Source organism: Carcharodon carcharias, chromosome 8 (assembly GCF_017639515.1).
Source record: "Carcharodon carcharias isolate sCarCar2 chromosome 8, sCarCar2.pri, whole genome shotgun sequence".
NCBI classification, from domain to species: domain Eukaryota; kingdom Metazoa; phylum Chordata; class Chondrichthyes; order Lamniformes; family Lamnidae; genus Carcharodon; species Carcharodon carcharias.
The window spans coordinates 152,588,724-152,605,251 of record NC_054474.1 but is presented as its reverse complement, the minus strand read 5'-3'; the positions used below and the strand labels follow the sequence as shown (position 1 = coordinate 152,605,251).

Genomic DNA, 16,528 nt, shown 5'->3' with positions numbered 1-16,528 from the left:
GCACCAGGACGATCACAAGTGTGATAATGGCTGCACGCCTTCAATCTGGCAAGGCTCCTCAGTGAGATCCATCGTGACCAAGGCAGCCACGCACGATGAGTTACCTTGGTGAGAGAAAAAAACCCTACACTTGGGACAAGGGATGCGATGAAACCCTGCTGTTGTGGCAGCACATACAGATGACTGTGTAGGCCTTGGCACACTCCGCAAAGTGACACTCCCATTTGGCAGAGTCAGTTCAGGTTGAATAACTTAATTAATCACAACGCAAGAATGGAGGCAGTACACCTGTGAATGACAAGACCAGATCTTGGTTGCGTGACATTGAGATGCCTCCTCTGACATACAAGCAGTGAGCCCTCATGGCCAAACTTTGCCCTTGCAAAGCCCAAAATGACGACAACATGAAGCCCTCGAGGGGCTTTGGTTTATGAAGAGCCATGTTCTGGCTCATCACACACTCAATCCTATCGCATTGGTCCTCAGCACATCGCGAGAAGCAACAATGAACGATTACAGTGCAGCCCTCAAGGCTGATGTGGCCCTCAGAGGTCACCATTTGCAAGTTGCATCAGTAACCTGCTGGAGGTGAAGGCGATGGGACGAACATCGCTGTCCACCAACTTTGTGAAGATACCATTCTCCCCGCAATAGTCCCAAGTTCAGGGTTACAAATGCTCATGGCTGGACGTCTCAGTGCCTGTGACACAAGTGTGTCATGGCTTCATCAACTTGAGGTGGAAAGGTTCTCCGACTTGGAGCTGAGTCATCAGATTACATTTGGGAGCGTCAGATGCTTGCCTGGCTGAGGGCAGCGCATTATTATCTCTGTGAAGATGCTAGGAGACAGTGGGCACATGGAGTTTCAGATTACATGAGCTTTCTGCAAGCACCATCGCTGTTCTCTTCAACACCACATCTTCACCTCTCAGGAATGCAGATCAGATAGGGTCATTATTCATTCACGAAATGTAGGCTTCGCTGGCTGGACCAGCGTTTATTGCCCATCCCTAATTGGCCTTGAGAAGGTGGTGGTGAGCCGCCTTCTTGAATCGCTGCAGTCCATGTGGTGTAGGTGCATCCACAGTGCTGTTAGGGAGGGAGTTCCAGGATTTTGATCCAGCGACAGTGAAGGATCAGCGATATATTTCCAAGTCAGGATGGTGAGTGACTTGAAGGGGAATTTCCAGGTGCTCGTGTTCCCATGTGTCTGCTGCCCTTGCCCTTCTAGATGCTAGTGGTCATGGGTTTGGAAGGTGCTGTCAAAGGAGCCTTGGTTGCCTCAGTGTTGCAGAGCCAACACAGCACATCAAGGAACCTTGTGAAACTTGGGACGAGATCCTTGCAGCCACCATACTTTACATTAATGCATTAGTGACCTGGAGACTGACGTTGAAACGGGACACTCACTGTGGTCAGAAGGTAACACACTACACAGAAGAGTGACTCAGGATACCAACAATCGCTATTAGTGTGTGCAGTAACCAAGGTTTCATACCAGCTCTGAAGAAGAGTCATATGGACTCAAGACATTAACTCTGTTTCTCTCTCCACAGTTGCTGTCAGACCTGCTGGGTTTTTCCAGAACTTTCTGTTTTTATTTCACACCTGATTGACATTAACATAGTCCATCATAAGAAGGAGGCATACACAAGGACACATGAAATGATTGCGAGTGTATTTACATTCGTGAACATTATGTACAAGTGTTAACACCCATGTCCACGTTTTGTGCAACTACATCTTCTTCACTTTCCTTACTCTGCTGCTATGTCTTGCTGCTCCCCCAACAACACCGCGGAGGTGGAGGTAACCTGCTGACTGCTACGCACGGTTGTCTGTGACGACTTTGGCGGGCATCCTCTAGAGGGCCGAGACCTAGGGGGCCTCAGCCTGCTTTTGGGGTCTTGCTGTGGGCCAGTTGCAGCCTCCTCGACCTATGAAGCAAGAGATGATGGGGTCATGGGAAGAGGGGATTTGGACTGGTTGGAGAGTCCCAGAGTCACCTGGGTGGATGGCTCTGGAGTGTCAAGCTGCTGGTCCTCCCCCCTATGGGTGCCTAAGGGCCCCTGGCCAACTCCTTGAAGAGAAGGGGCAGCTGGAGTGAGATCAAGATGCCTTGTCCCCCTCTCAATTTGATACCGATGGATGCTACCAAGGGTCTCAGTGATGAAGTGCAGCTCATGCAGCAGTACAGGAACGATGTCCTGGACCAATGTATCCATGGTGGCCGCCATCCTATCAGTGTTGACCTCAGTGTGTTGGCATGCCAGCGCTATCACCTCAGCCTGAAGGTGGACCGTCTTCTCCAAAATGCCTTGCAATCTGGGGAGTGCAGCTGACATCTCCTCCCTGACGTTCTCTTGACTGTCGCTGAAGCTGCACCAACTGATTTAGGTCTGAGTCCAGAGGCTCCTCAACTGACTCAGACTCAGGAGAACCATGGCCTCCAGCAATCCTCTGAGTGCTGGGGACCTCTGATGTCCCTGCCTCCACCTGCAGTGGAGCAGATGGTGCGCTGTGCTCCCCATGTTGTGATCCCGAGGCTACTCTAGAACTAGGTCCCACCGAGGTGTGTGTCTCTGAGCTGGTGGAGGGTGTGGGTGAGCGCTGTGACAGGTCTTCGATGTGGCTCCCCTCAAATTCATCATCTGAGGTTTCCTCGGGGCTGGAGTCAATGGCCTGGCTTGTGTTTGACCTCAGCAGCTTTCCCAGGGGTCTGTGAAAGAAAGGAGAGATAATTAGTGAATAGCAGGCGACTGTGAAACAAGAGATATCACTCGCAGTATGGTTGTCTGATGGATGTTTTAGCGGAAGATCCTCACTTGGTTGAGTGCCGCTGACCTCACCGTCATTGTAGGCATGGTCCAACATGCTCACTGGCCAGTTGGATAGCTCTCCTGTCAAAGTCAGAGAGGACCTTGATCTCGACAACTCCTCCACCATTGTGGGACTTCTCTTTTACATTGTAAGACTGGGTCAAAATCCTGGAACTCTCCCCCTAACAGCACTGTGGGTGTACCTACACTACGTGGGCTGCAGTGGTTCATGAAGGCAGCTCACCTCCACCTTCTCAAGGGTAACTAGGAATCGGCAATAAATGCTGGCCCAGCCAGTGAAGCCCACATCCCATGAATGAATTTTTAAAAAAAGACAGCTTGTCCTGCATAAAGACAGATGGAGAGAGTGTGAGCAAGACACCCACAAGCACAGATGATAAGGATACCTGGCATTATGTTCTTATATTTAAAGAGAAGGTAGATAGATTTTTGAAATAGGGAGTTGAGGGCTATGAGGAGCTGGCACAAAAGATGAGTTGAGGCCTGGGGCAGATCAGCCATGATCTTATTGAATAGCGGGGCAGGCTTGAGGGGCTGAATGGCTCACTCCTGCTCCCTATTTCTTATGTTCTTATATGTGGGTGGCGAGCAGAGCCCTGGAGAAGATAGGGACGCAAGCCCCTGCGGAGATGGGGCCAGGTGGAGATGTGCAGGTGTGTGAGAGTGAGTGGTGATGTCCCCTGAGGTGGCAGCGAGTGAGATCCATGTAAATAAATGTGTGATGGGCTTATGGGTGTGTGAGTTGGGAGTGATGGGATGGGTGACCTATTTGGCAGAATGGGGGAGATCATTCATCCTCATCCAGCACTGGGTGGCTGACCTCTTCTGCAGGGCGTTTGCACTGACTACCTCTGCGACCACCACCCAAGCCGAATTGGTCACTTGGCTTTGGCAGTTCTGTGTCCAGAGCTGGGGTAGAGGACATCGCAGCAGGCCGCCACTGCGTCCAGCAGGCGCTCCAGTAAGGCGTCGCTAAGTTTGGGCGCTGCATGCTTCCTCCCATTTCCTGCAGCTTTCCTCAGCTGAGAGAGTGCACACACTGTGAAGGAACGCCCTTTAAATATGGTGCCTGGAGATAAGGAGCCCCGAGGTCACGACGAGACAGGCGAATCAAAGGCCAGTGATAAGGCGTCGTGAATAACCCCGTGAATTACTGATTACTTAAGCTGGGAGCGTACGATAGGGCGGGTGCGATGCCAATTTTTACAGCCGCTGACAGACTTTGTCAATTTCGGGGAAAATCGTGGCCTAAGTTTTCACCTCTACATCTTATAGTGATGGAACACATTTACCTTAACAAACAGGTTTGAAGCTCAACCACTGAGTGTTTCTCTTTGTTAAGTTATGAACAAAGCTAATAAAGTCTGGCTCACCTGCTGTTGCCTGGTGACATTTGTGGCCTATGAGGTCAATTGCAGAGGCCTGGACTAATGCTCTGGAGACATGAGTTCAAATCCCAACATGGCAGCTGGGAGAATTTAAATTCAATTCACTAATAAATCTGGAATTATATGTGAGTCTTATTAACAACAATCATGCAACTAACAAATTGTCATAAAAACCCATCTGGTTCAATAATATTCTCGGGGGGGGGGGGTGAAATCTGCCATCCATACCGGGTCTGGCCTATATGGAAGTCCAGACCCTCAGCAATGTGGTCGACTCTTAATTGGTCTCGGAAATGGTCTAGCAAGCCAGGCAGATCACCACCTACTTATGAATAGGCAATAAATGCTGAGCTTGCCAGTGATACACATGTCCCAAGAATGAATAGAATAAAAAAAATAGTTTGGGGCTTAACTGTACTTCTGGTTTCATTCTCACACCAGATTTTGTGAAGGTGCAGATCTTTAATGACCGATTAGGCGAGACCAGTCCTTACAATTGCGAATAGCTCATTCCTCCACAGTTATGTTGTAGAATTGTGCCAGGAAATATTTCTGAAATACCAGCTGCAGCTCTCAGTGCTTTGGAAGCCCTTCCCTTTTATTGGGAATGGGTTTTTACTGCACCAGGTCCACATTTAAATAACTATCTGTGTTTATATTGCTAGCAAGGCACTATTATAAACAAGTGATTTTAAAAAAAATACTTTGCTAGCTTGTGCTTGACCGGAGACATTCAACTTCCCAGCTGCCACTGCTCAAGTAAAGTTGAATATGTTATCACCAAGTGTATCATTTGGAAATCACCCTTCTGTTGGTGTATATCTCTTAGCATCTGCAGCAGGTTGCACCTTTCCATTGCTAGTTTCTTTTCTTCTTCAGTTCTCTGCCCAAAGGCAGGTCCGACTCACAGCTCCATGACCTCCACCTGTTATGGCACAGCCGATGGTAAATGTTGAGCTGCTCAAATCCCAAAGGGAAGCTTGAAACAACTGCCACAACTATTTTGCAATTTGTATTTTATTTTGAGATGCATGCCTTGAATTCAGTACTAATAAGACTACCGAGTCTTCTTAGTTTTTTACAAAATTAAAGTAAACATTTATTAATAGAAGCAACGATTTTAAGCACATACATAGGGTACAAGTTACTACTATGATAACTCCTAGCTCCCCTGATTAATCTAACTCCTATTTACACCAATGTTAAGGCAACAGTAAGACAGATAGGGCAGAATTTTGCCCTTGTTGGGCGGGCTCGGCGGGGGAGATAGGGAAGCTGACTGTCACCCGCGATTGGGGCCGGATCGTGATTTCACACTGCTGGGCCAATTAAGGCCGGCCCAGCGTGAAACGCATGCTGCAGTGCTCAGCACTGCCTATGTGGAGGCATTGGGTTTGGGTTGGGGGGGGGGGGGGGAGCTCATCCCGCCCATGGATGAAGTTTCCTAAAAAGTGTAAAGGCTGCTTGGCCTTCTCGCCTGCCCCCCAACCATAAGGTTGGACGGGCAATGAAAAATTTAAGTTAATTATGCTTTTAATGGCCTTAATGGGTTTTTTGATTGTCGGCAGGCGTGCTGCCGATTCCTGTGCGCGCCCGCCGACCTAAATATCGCGCGACTGCACGTTGATGACGGGATGCTCACCTGACATCAACGCACATCATTTTTCGCTCGAGCGGGTCGGGCGTGTGCCCTCCCACCAAGGTAAAAATTCTGCCCATAGATTTTAAAAGACCCAGGCAAAGTAATACGATACCCTGAATAGTGGAATCCAAAGCGACTTTTTCTCCGCTTTGGTTCCTTGTAGACAGCAGCTTGAGGCTTAGAGGCTGGAGGCTTTTCACATTTGTGTTAGTTTTTAAAAATGCCTGACCTCACACACAGCCTTCTCTCCTTTATACATATTTTCCCCTTTGAATGCAAATTCCCATTGTTTCACTATGTCTTTGGACTTTACCTCTCTAATAATAAAAATCTATCATAGTACTAATTTTATCAGTTATCCTAGGGAAAATAAACACACTATTTCGTAACTTCTTCTGATGACATGTAACATTTCACCCCCTCTTTTGAATTCAAGCTACTCTGGTTTATTTAAAAATGCAAGTGTTCCCTTTACACCTCACATTCTAAAACTTCACCCATATTCTCACACACACACACCTGCTGCCATTGATGTGTGTGCATTGTAGCTGGCAAATCTGGGTTCATTGACATCTTTGGAGCCTCCTTAGCATTTGTTTACAAGGTAAAGAGTATGAGTTGACCACTTGACATCTCAAAGTGCTTTACAGCCAATGAAATACTTTTGAAGTGTGGTCACTGTTGTAATGTGGGAAACACTGCAGCCAATATACGCACAGCAAACTCTCAAATAGCAATCTGCTAATGCTCGGATAGCGGGCAGAATTTAGTGGAGCCCACTGGAGTGGGCAAGACAGCAGGCAGACCCAGACAATCGCACAGGAGGCCGCGTGACTGATTCCGGGCAACAGGAAAACTGTAGCGTGTTAAGTGAGTGGCAGGAAGGGACTGATGCGGGAAACTTGCCTGCTAGTGGTGGGAAGGCAATCAAGCTCATTGATGAGCATTTAAACCCAATTATCCCTGAGCCCACCAGGATTTGCTGGTGGGCTCAGGGATGACAAGACTTGCATGAGTCTTTGGTTCCTCCAGAAAGCTGCTCTGCAAACCTCCTCAGTGATACTAGAGGCTTTGTGGGCTGGGGAGGGGTTGGGAGGTTTCTTCGTTCACAGGCACTCGCTGCCCGATCGTGGGCTCTGGCTTTAGGAAAGGGGGGCCTTGCTAAAAGGCACCCCCCTGTCCTTGCCACTGACCACTCCTCCCACCCTCACCAATGATCCCAATCCACCTACTTACTTCTCTCCAGGGATCCAGTGACGATCCCTGGTGAAGGCCCCGATGTGTTACCCAGTGGCTACTGCTCCCAGTGGCATTGCTGGTGCTGGAGATTCGCTGCCCCCTGTTTGGCCGGCAGGTCTGGTGGTGGGGGGGTGGTGGTATTGGTTTCAGGATTTCTGCCCTATTGGGGCATAAGCCCATGGGAGGCTTGAAGCTGTCCAGGTAAGTGCCTGTTTTCCTAGTTATTGCATTGGGCCTGCTCTTGTAGCTACAGTATCATCTTTTTCCTTGTCAAGGACCAGAAGTGGAGATTCACCCCCTTTACAAGGCCAAGTAGGAGCTCCTGGAGAAAAGTGGGACACTTTCTGGTGGATTTCACCAGAGTGGGAATCTGTCAGGAACCTCATACATTTGTGTACAGAATCACAGAATCACACAGTGCAGAAGAGGCCGTTTGGCCCATCGAGTCTGCACTGACACATGGGAAACACCTGACCTACCTACCTAATCCCATTTACTAGCACTTGGCCCATAGCCTTGAATGTTATGACATGCCAAGTGCTCATCCAGGTACTTTTTAAAGGATGTGAGGCAACCCGCCTCCACCACCCCCCCAGGCAGTGCATTCCAGACCATCACCACCCTCTGGGTAAAAAAGTTTTTTCTCACAACCCCACCTAAACCTCCTGCCCCTCACCTTGAACTTATGTCCCCTCGTGACTGACCCTTCAACTAAGGGGAACAGCTGCTCCCTATCCACCCTGTCCATGTCCCTCATAATCCTGTACATTTCTCTTTATGTTGCCACTTCAAAGTGCTAGTGTAAAATTTGTTCTCCTTAAAATGAAACACAAAAATTAATTAATGAGCTATGGATGCCCAATTTCTTGATGTGTATTCCAGGAGTCTTAGTGACAGCACAGATGTGTAGCCGGAAGCTCATCTCAGGGTCAAATATGACACACAGGTTGCAAACAGCCTGATTTAATCTCAGACAGTTGCCAAGTAAAGGGATGGACTTGGTAGCTAGGGAATGGAGTTTGGAGTGTTGAAGTGTTGGAAGAGTATTTGCCTTGAATGCTCTGTTTTAAACTTGCTTAACAATTGCTAATCGTAGTTGATACCTGGCAAACCTACTCAAAAACCCAAAGACTTTGGAAAGAACCTGTTTTATCTTTTACCAGGTGCCTTGGCTGAAGGTCTGTCTCACATTTTGTGGAAAAATGAGATTTTACTTTTGAAAAATGGGTTCTTTAATTTTCTAAACATATACCAGGATGGCCATTTTAGGGGGCTTTTATGTCTGGATATAAAGAAGAAAATGTTACCAGATTGCTGATTTTCCACAGCAAAAACTGAATTACTGAGAGTGAGCAGCGAGACAGGAGAATTCCTGTGCAAAAATATTACTGATAATGTTTTCTCAGGCAAAGAAAAATTAAACTAATTTGGTTAGTGAGATAGAATCTATGATTCAGAATATAATGATTTGAACTTTAAGCCTGTCTTGGGCAGGTATTGGGCAGGTAATATCTTGGTGCAGTTGGTTTTAGTCCATATAAATTTAATAAGTCCTGGGGACTTCCTGCGAATATTGACGCGCATCATTCTAACTTCTGAAGGAGAGTGTCCTATCCTAAGGAAAGCAGTGCCGAATTGCAAGATGTGTTTTTTTTTATTCGTTCATGGGATGTGGTGTCGCTGGCTAGGCCAGCATTTATTGCCCATCCCTATTTGCCCTTGTTCAGAGAGCATTTAAGAGTCAACCACATTGCTGTGGGTCTGGAGTCACATGTGGGCCAGACCAGGTAAGGACAGCAGACATAAAGGACATTAGTGAACCAGATGGGTTTTTACAACAATCAACAATGGTTTCATGGTCATCATCAGACTTTTAATTCCAGATTTTTTTTACTGAATTCAAATTCCACCATCTGCTGTGCCGGGATTCGAACCCAGGTCCCCAGAGCATTACTCTGGGTCTCTGGATTACCAGTCCAGTGACAGTACCACTACGTCAGAAGATAGGTGCCAGTGAATTATGGTCTCCTGGTGGGGGGGAGGGTCCCTTTTTGAAAGGCACTCGCTGCCTGATCGAGGGAGCCAGCATCAGGGAGGGGAGGCCCGCTGAGAGCCAACCCACCTGCCCTCACTGTTGACCCTGTGAAACCCCTCCCGCCATTAAATACCTCTGGCCTGGGTCACTCCGCAATCCTAGGCCTCTGATGGGTGTCATTCCAACAGCAGCCACTGTCTCCCTGGTGATGTTGCTGAGCAAAAGAACTGCTGGCCTCTGATTGACTGGCAGCTCTCAGTGGCTGGCATTTACGCCCATGTTGTCCTTGTCCCCAGAGAAGGCCTGCTGCTGGACACTTAATACTGGCAGGCCTTTCCAGAGTAGGCAACGAGGATCTCTCACTGGCTCTTCAGCTGGCAGCTGAAACCCCCGCTACCTCCATAAAATCCCCCCCTTCCCCCAATAGGGTCTGCTTTGCAATCTGTTAAGGGAATGGGTTTTGAATGAGTTAAAATCTTGCTTATAGCGCCAATATGAATCGAACTCTACTTCCCCGGTGGCTCACTGTAGAACTAAACCATGCAGATCAGAGGCTCCTAACATTTCTCAGTCACTGTTGACTTTGCTGATCTTTGGCAGGCAGCACGGGCAGTTTAGAGAGCAGAGAAGAAAAAAAATCAGCCAGTCCTTTTACTGCTGATTGCCATTCACTGACCCATGCTGGAAATGCCATTCACTGACCCATGCTGGAAATGCCATTCACTGACCCATGCAGGAAAGTGTGTGTTCAAGGCCGTCCGATGAAGAAAGGATAGGTGTCTGCAGTGATGCCGTCCACGATTATGAAGCTGTGAGGTATCCGAGCACTGCCTGCATACTTCTGACCACCAGGGGAAGAGGGTGAAAACGAGAAAAACAAATCATTCCAAAAAGTTTTTTGGACATCTGAATTAATTTCAGATGTTTGATTTGATTGTCACTGTTAGAAGTGAATCAGACCAGGTCAAAATCACCTAGAGAGAGCAATTACCCTCCATGTAGGAACGCTAACATTTTATAAACACACCTTTTTTGTGTTAGCTCACCAAATGTATTTGAGTTTGTCCAGTGAATTCGTGTGAATGCTTTAAATACTTGGTTGTGTGGATTAAGTTAAGTTGAGGCACCAAACAACTGTTTATCATCAAAAAATCCCCATTGTGCTTTCTTCTTTGTCAGTTACCATTAGTGATTCCCTGTTCATCATCTCCCAGTTTCTTCCCTGTTCCTCATCTGCCGAATTCAGCTTTTCAATAAGCCGCTGGCTATTCTCTGGTACAGGACCCAAGCGGCCGTTCTTTATGTGTCTCCTTAGATGTACATTGATAGGCAAAGTCAATCATTGAGACATTGCAACATAGCCTGACCCTGTCATCACCCAACATACACCATTTTACACTCTCTCCCTTTCTGGAAGGTATCACCGCACAGCAACTGGCATCAGGAACCCGAACTGGTTTTTGTCCCTTCCTTCTGTCAGAATACTGAGGCTGATTGCAACATCCTGTCTCGACATAGAGCAGGAATTGTCTTTAGACAGTCTAATCCAGTCACTGGTGTGGAGTGTCCACTCTGTGGATGTGAGAGTTGGACTCTGAGGAAAGAGGGTGAGAGGAGGATTTGAAAAGTGGGCTTGGTGGAGGATGCTCTGAATCAGGATGGACAGGAAGACAAATGAGTGGGTTAGATCAAGAGTAGATCTTCAGGAAGCAAAAGGGTTGCTAAGTACAGTTAGAGAGAGAGATGGCCAAGTCTGGACATTGGAAATAAAGACCCGACGACCTTGTGTTGGCAACAATTGAAGGAGAAATTGAGGGTAAAAACAGGAGAGGAAGAGGGAAAATCAGGTGGATGAATAACATTGAGACATGGACGGAGGGAGGCTTGAAGAAAACAGAGAAGAAGTAAGACGATGCCAACAGCCCCAGTAAGGCTCTGGTGAAAATGAACAAATGATCTACGTGGCTTATTACCATTATTTACCCATTGAATTAAAAAAATTCAAGAGATCCTTGGGATCTTTGGCAATGTTTAGTACATCTTCAAGCTGAGAAGATGAAGGTTAAAGATCAAACCAAACCCATTAACCCTCACCACAGATAAGACGATCAGTCCTCATGTCAGTATGAAGTGATCAAGAAAACAAATAAAAAGGAAGGAACTGCATTTATATGGATCTTATCATTGCCACTGGATGTCTCAAAGTGCTTGACAGCTGGTGAAGTACTCCTGATGTGTAGTCACTGTTGTACTGCCACAAACAGCAATGTGATAATAACCAGGTAATCTGTTTTTGTGATGTTGATTGAGGGGCTGCCAATTGGCCAGGACACTGGGGATAACTCCCATGTTCTTCTTTGAAATAGTGCCATTGCATCTTTTATATCAACTGAACAAGCACTTGGGGCCTCAATTTAATATTTCATCCAATAGACAGCGACTCTGACAGTGCAGCGCTCCCTCAGCATTGCACTGGGATATCAGCCTCGATTTTTGTGCTCAAGTCCTGCATTGGGACTTGAATCCAAAACTTTCTCGCACAGAGCTGAGTGAGCTATCAGCGGAGCTACAGCTGACACACAATAATTAGCCGCATTTCCTACCAGATTTCAGAGTGTCATCTCCAAGATAAAGTATTTGGCAAACAAGCTGATATAATCCACCTCAAGCTACGTCATCTCACATTTGCTGCTACAAAAAATGACATGTTTAGCTTCTGATTCTTCCTTTTCCTCCCAACACAGGAATATAGTTCACTGAGTGTATTTTTCATGAAGGTGTATTGTATTTGCACATTTTGCTGAGATTGTGCTTTTTTGCCCTTTCCTCTATTTGGTTTTAAGGATGATTTTCGGTTTTCAGTTGTACAAATGCTTTGATTTTCTTATTCTTTTTCAAATGGAATAATGTGCTATTCTTCCTTCTATTTAGGGACTCAAAGGTTACCCTGGAGCACCTGGCCACCCTGGAAAACCAGTGAGTGTTTGTTTCCCTTCATTCTCACAGATTCAGTCTGATTTTTTGGAGAGAACGTACATGGATTTCATTATCAAATCCCATTCAATGCAAAAAAAAACTTTAATTTGTCACCTCCCACATTGTTTCCTCTCAATGCCCTGCAATCCTGTTCAGGCTGTTCACTTCCTGCACTAACTTTGTGTGTCTAGAGTAGTGGACTGGCAATTGTACGAATATACAAAAATGACAGACAGGAAAAGACCAATTGGTCCATATGATCACAATGCATCACAATACAAACACTCCCACCCACCCAGAGCCATGTAACTTTGTGAGAGAGGCGAGAAAAGCAGAAAAGGTCTTTATTATGTAATGCATTGAGTTGAGCAGAGAAATTAATGACTCCACCAATGTTTCTTCTAGGGCATTCAAGGTCCTATTGACTATCAAATCACAGATTAGTACAACACAGAAAGAGGCCATTCGGCACTTCAGATCCATGCTAACTCAATGCATGAGCAATTTAACTAGTCCCGTTCCCTGACCCTTTCCTTGCAGGCCTGCAATTGTTTTCCCTTCAGGTGCTTATCCAATTCCCTTTTGCAGGCCATAGTTTAATCTGCTACCATCTCACGCAGTGCATTCCAGATCATAACCACCAGCAACATAAAAACACTTTTCCTCATATCCAAACAACATTAATTCTCTTAGTCCTTTCCGCTTTGACATTTTGATGTTTTATCATAAATGAATTCCTTCTAGTTCCTAGCCGACTGTTTTTCACAGTCTCCATCTCTTGTTATGTTCTTCACACTGTCTATACACTGATAAAGGTGAGCCGGTGGCACAGTGGTAATGTCACTAGTAATCCAGCGGCCCTGGCTAATGCCTTTGGGTCCATATGACTCTTCTTCAGACTCTTCTACTGCTCTGAAGAAGAGTCATACGGACTGGAAATGTCAACTGTGTTTCTCTCTCCACAGATGCTGCCACACCTGAGTTTTTCTAGCATTTTTTGTTGACTCAAATTCAGACCCTGTAATTGAAAGCTAGTCTCATTAGTGGTGACCATGAAACTATCATCGATTGTTGTAAAAACCCACCTGGTTCAATAATGCCCTTTCAGTAAGAAAATCTTCTATCCTTACCTGGTCTGGCCTACATGGGGCTCCAGACCCACAGCAATGTGGGTGACTCTTAACTATCCCCTGAAATGTCTGAGCAAGTGAACTAATTTCAAGGACAATTAGGGAAAAATGCTGGTCTTGCCAGCGATGCCCACATCCCACGAAAGAATAAAGAAAAATAAATTCAACACTCCAAATGTTTTTTTTTTAATTATTACTCTTCAACTGCACTTTTAGGTGATTCAGAACCTCTATTCTACTTAGGAACTTCAAGTATCCTAGAAATAAAGATTTTCAAGTGAACCATAGTGAGAATACACTACAAAAACAGAATTACCTGGAAAAACTCAGCAGGTCTGGCAGCATTGGCGGAGAAGAAAAGAGTTGACGTTTCGAGTCCTCATGACCCTTCAACAGAACTAATTTTTCTTTACAAGGAGAGGGTTTAAGGTTGGGGGGGGAGAGAAGTGGAGGGGGGGTGTTGTTGTAGGGACAAACAAGCAGTGATAGGAGCAGATCATCAAAAGATGTCACAGACAAAAGAACAAAAGAACACAGAGGTGTTGAAGTTGGTGATATTATCTAAACGAATGTGCTAATTAAGAATGGATGGTAGGGCACTCAAGGTATAGCTCTAGTGGGGGTGGGGGGGCATAACAGATTTAAAAATAATGGAAATAGGTGGGAAAAGAAAAATCTATATAAATTATTGGAAAAAAAACAAAGGGAAGGGGGAAGAAACAGAAAGGGGGTGAGGATAGAGGAGGGAGCTCAAGACCTAAAGTTGTTGAATTCAATATTCAGTCCGGAAGGCTGTAAAGTGCCTAGTCGGAAGATGAGGTGCTGTTCCTCCAGTTTGCGTTGGGCTTGACTGGAACAATGCAGCAGGCCAAGGACAGACATGTGGGCAAGAGAGCAGGGTGGAGTGTTAAAATGGCAAGCGACAGGGAGGTTTGGATCATTCTTGCGGACAGACTGCAGGTGTTCTGCAAAGCGGTCGCCCAGTTTACGTTTGGTCTCTCCAATGTAGAGGAGACCGCATTGGGAGCAATTAATATAGTAGACTAAGTTGGGGGAAATGCAAGTGAAATGCTGCTTCACTTGAAAGGAGTGCTTGGGCCCTTGGACGGTGAGGAGAGAGGAAGTGAAGGGGCAGGTGTTACATCTTTTGTGTGGGCATGGGGAGGTGCCATAGGTGGGGGTTGAGGAGTAGGGGATGATGGAGGAGTGGACTAGGGTGTCCCGGAGGGAACGATCCCTACAGAATGCTGACGGGGGGGTGAAGGGAAGATGTATTTGGTGGTGGCATCATGCTGGAGTTGGTGGAAATGGCGGAGGATGATCCTTTGAATGCGGAGGCTGGTGGGGTGATAAGTGAGGACAAGGGGGACCCTATCATGTTTCTGGGAGGGAGGAGAAGGCGTGAGGGCGGATGCATACACATGCCCTCCTTCTTCCTTAACTGAGGTTTTCCACCCACGGTTGTTGACAGGCCCCTCAACCGTGTCCGGCCCATCTCCCGCTCATCCGCCCTCATGCCTTCTCCTCCCTCCCAGAAACATGATAGGGTCCTCACTTATCACCCCACCAGCCTCTGCATTCAAAGGATCATCCTCCGCCATTTCCGCCAACTCCAGTATGATGCCCCCACCAAACACATCTTCCCTTCACCCCCCCGTCAGCATTCCGTGGGAAAATGTGAGCGCGAGACGTGGGACAAAAATGCGAACATTCTTGACTCTGAAGCGTCCATAGTTTTCGAGGCTGACAACCCCTCACCGTCCGGACTCGCGCATAAAGCAGTCACTTGGGGCAGGAGTTTTACCTCGTCAGGCGGGCGGGTGGGCCCTGGAGCGGTCGTGAAACCGGCCGCCGCCCGCCATTTCACACCTTCATTTATTTTCTTACACCTTTTTATTTTTAATTCCTGTCGGGGAACCTCATCCCGCCTGCGGATGGGGTTTCATTAAAAAATCCAAAGGCCGCTTGGCCTTTCTCGTCCGCCCGCCTACCGAACGGTTGGACGTCAGCGAAAAATCCGATTTAATGAATTGATTAAGGGCCTTAATAGGCCCCTTGATTGTCAGCCCAGTGAAATACCACGAGGGTGCTCGATGATGTCGGGACACTCGCCCGATGTCAGCGCTCACTATTTAACTCTCATTCAGGTCGGACGCACGCTCGCCCCAACGAGAGAAAAATTCTGCCCTTGTGGAGCTGCTGACACTTGTGGAACCTCAGCACAATTGCTGGCCTGGATTCTCTACTTTTGCCACTGAAGGGGAAATGGGTAGGAAAATCACAGCCTAGCGAATACCGAAGAGAAAAACCCCAGCCATTGTCTTCTGGAGTGTTGGGGAGAAACCAGACGGGCATTACTAGGCACAGAGAACGTGTTCCTGTGATGGCACATAAACAACAGAACCTGCGTTTATGCAGCATGTTTAATGTTGAAAGAAAAGCCAAGGAGCTTCAGAAATGTGAGGGTGAAATAAAGGAATTCAAACCGAAGAATTGCGAAGACATAGCACTTGAAGGCCAGTTTCAAAAGAGGAGGAAGAATTGAGGGAAAGAAGAAAGATTTGCACTTACACAGCACTTTTCACAACCACCGAATATCTCAAAGTGCTTCACAGCCAATGAAGTACTTTCGAAGCGTCGTCACTGGTGTAATGAAGGAAGCACAGCGACCAATTTATGCACAGCAAGCTCCCTCAAACATTGTGTGATAATGGTCAGAGGATCTGTTTCTGTGATGTTGAGGGATAAATATTGGCCAGAACATTGGGGAGAATTTCCCTGCTCTTCTTCAAAATATTACCAATGGATCTTTTACATCGACCTGAGAAGGCAGATGGGGCCTCAGTTTAACATCTCATCCGAAAGCCAGCCCCATTTTCCCTCGTAATCCCCATATCCCTTGATGTCTTTAATGTCTAGAAATCTATCTCTTTTTGTCTTGAACAGACTCAATGACAGAGCCTCCGCAGCCCTCTGTGGTAGAGAATTCCAAAGATTCACCACCCTTTGAGTGAAGAAATTCCTCCTCATCTCTGTCTCTAAATGGCCTACTCCTTATCCTGAGATTGTGTCTCCTGATTCTAGAGCCCCCAGCCAATGGAAAATTCCTACCTGCATCTACTCTGTCAAGCCCTGTAAGAATTTTATATGTTTCACCTATCCTTCTTCTAGAGAATACAGGCCCAGTCTCTCCTCGTAGGACAATCCCACTATCCCAAGAATTAGCCTGGTGAACTTCCGTTGCAATCCCTCTATGACAAGTATACCCTTTCTTCAGT

At 46.7% G+C, this 16,528-nt stretch overlaps 1 protein-coding gene across 2 annotated transcripts in view; it reads left to right on the top strand.

Moving 5' to 3' along the window:
* Positions 1 to 16,528, top strand: part of col27a1b (collagen, type XXVII, alpha 1b) — a 598,999-nt gene that overhangs the window by 145,747 nt on the left and 436,724 nt on the right. For both annotated transcript variants that reach the window (XM_041193458.1, XM_041193459.1), the window contains exon 8: positions 12,076 to 12,120. In XM_041193458.1, the coding sequence (XP_041049392.1) occupies positions 12,076 to 12,120 (45 nt within the window). The remainder of the gene's footprint in view (positions 1 to 12,075; positions 12,121 to 16,528) is intronic.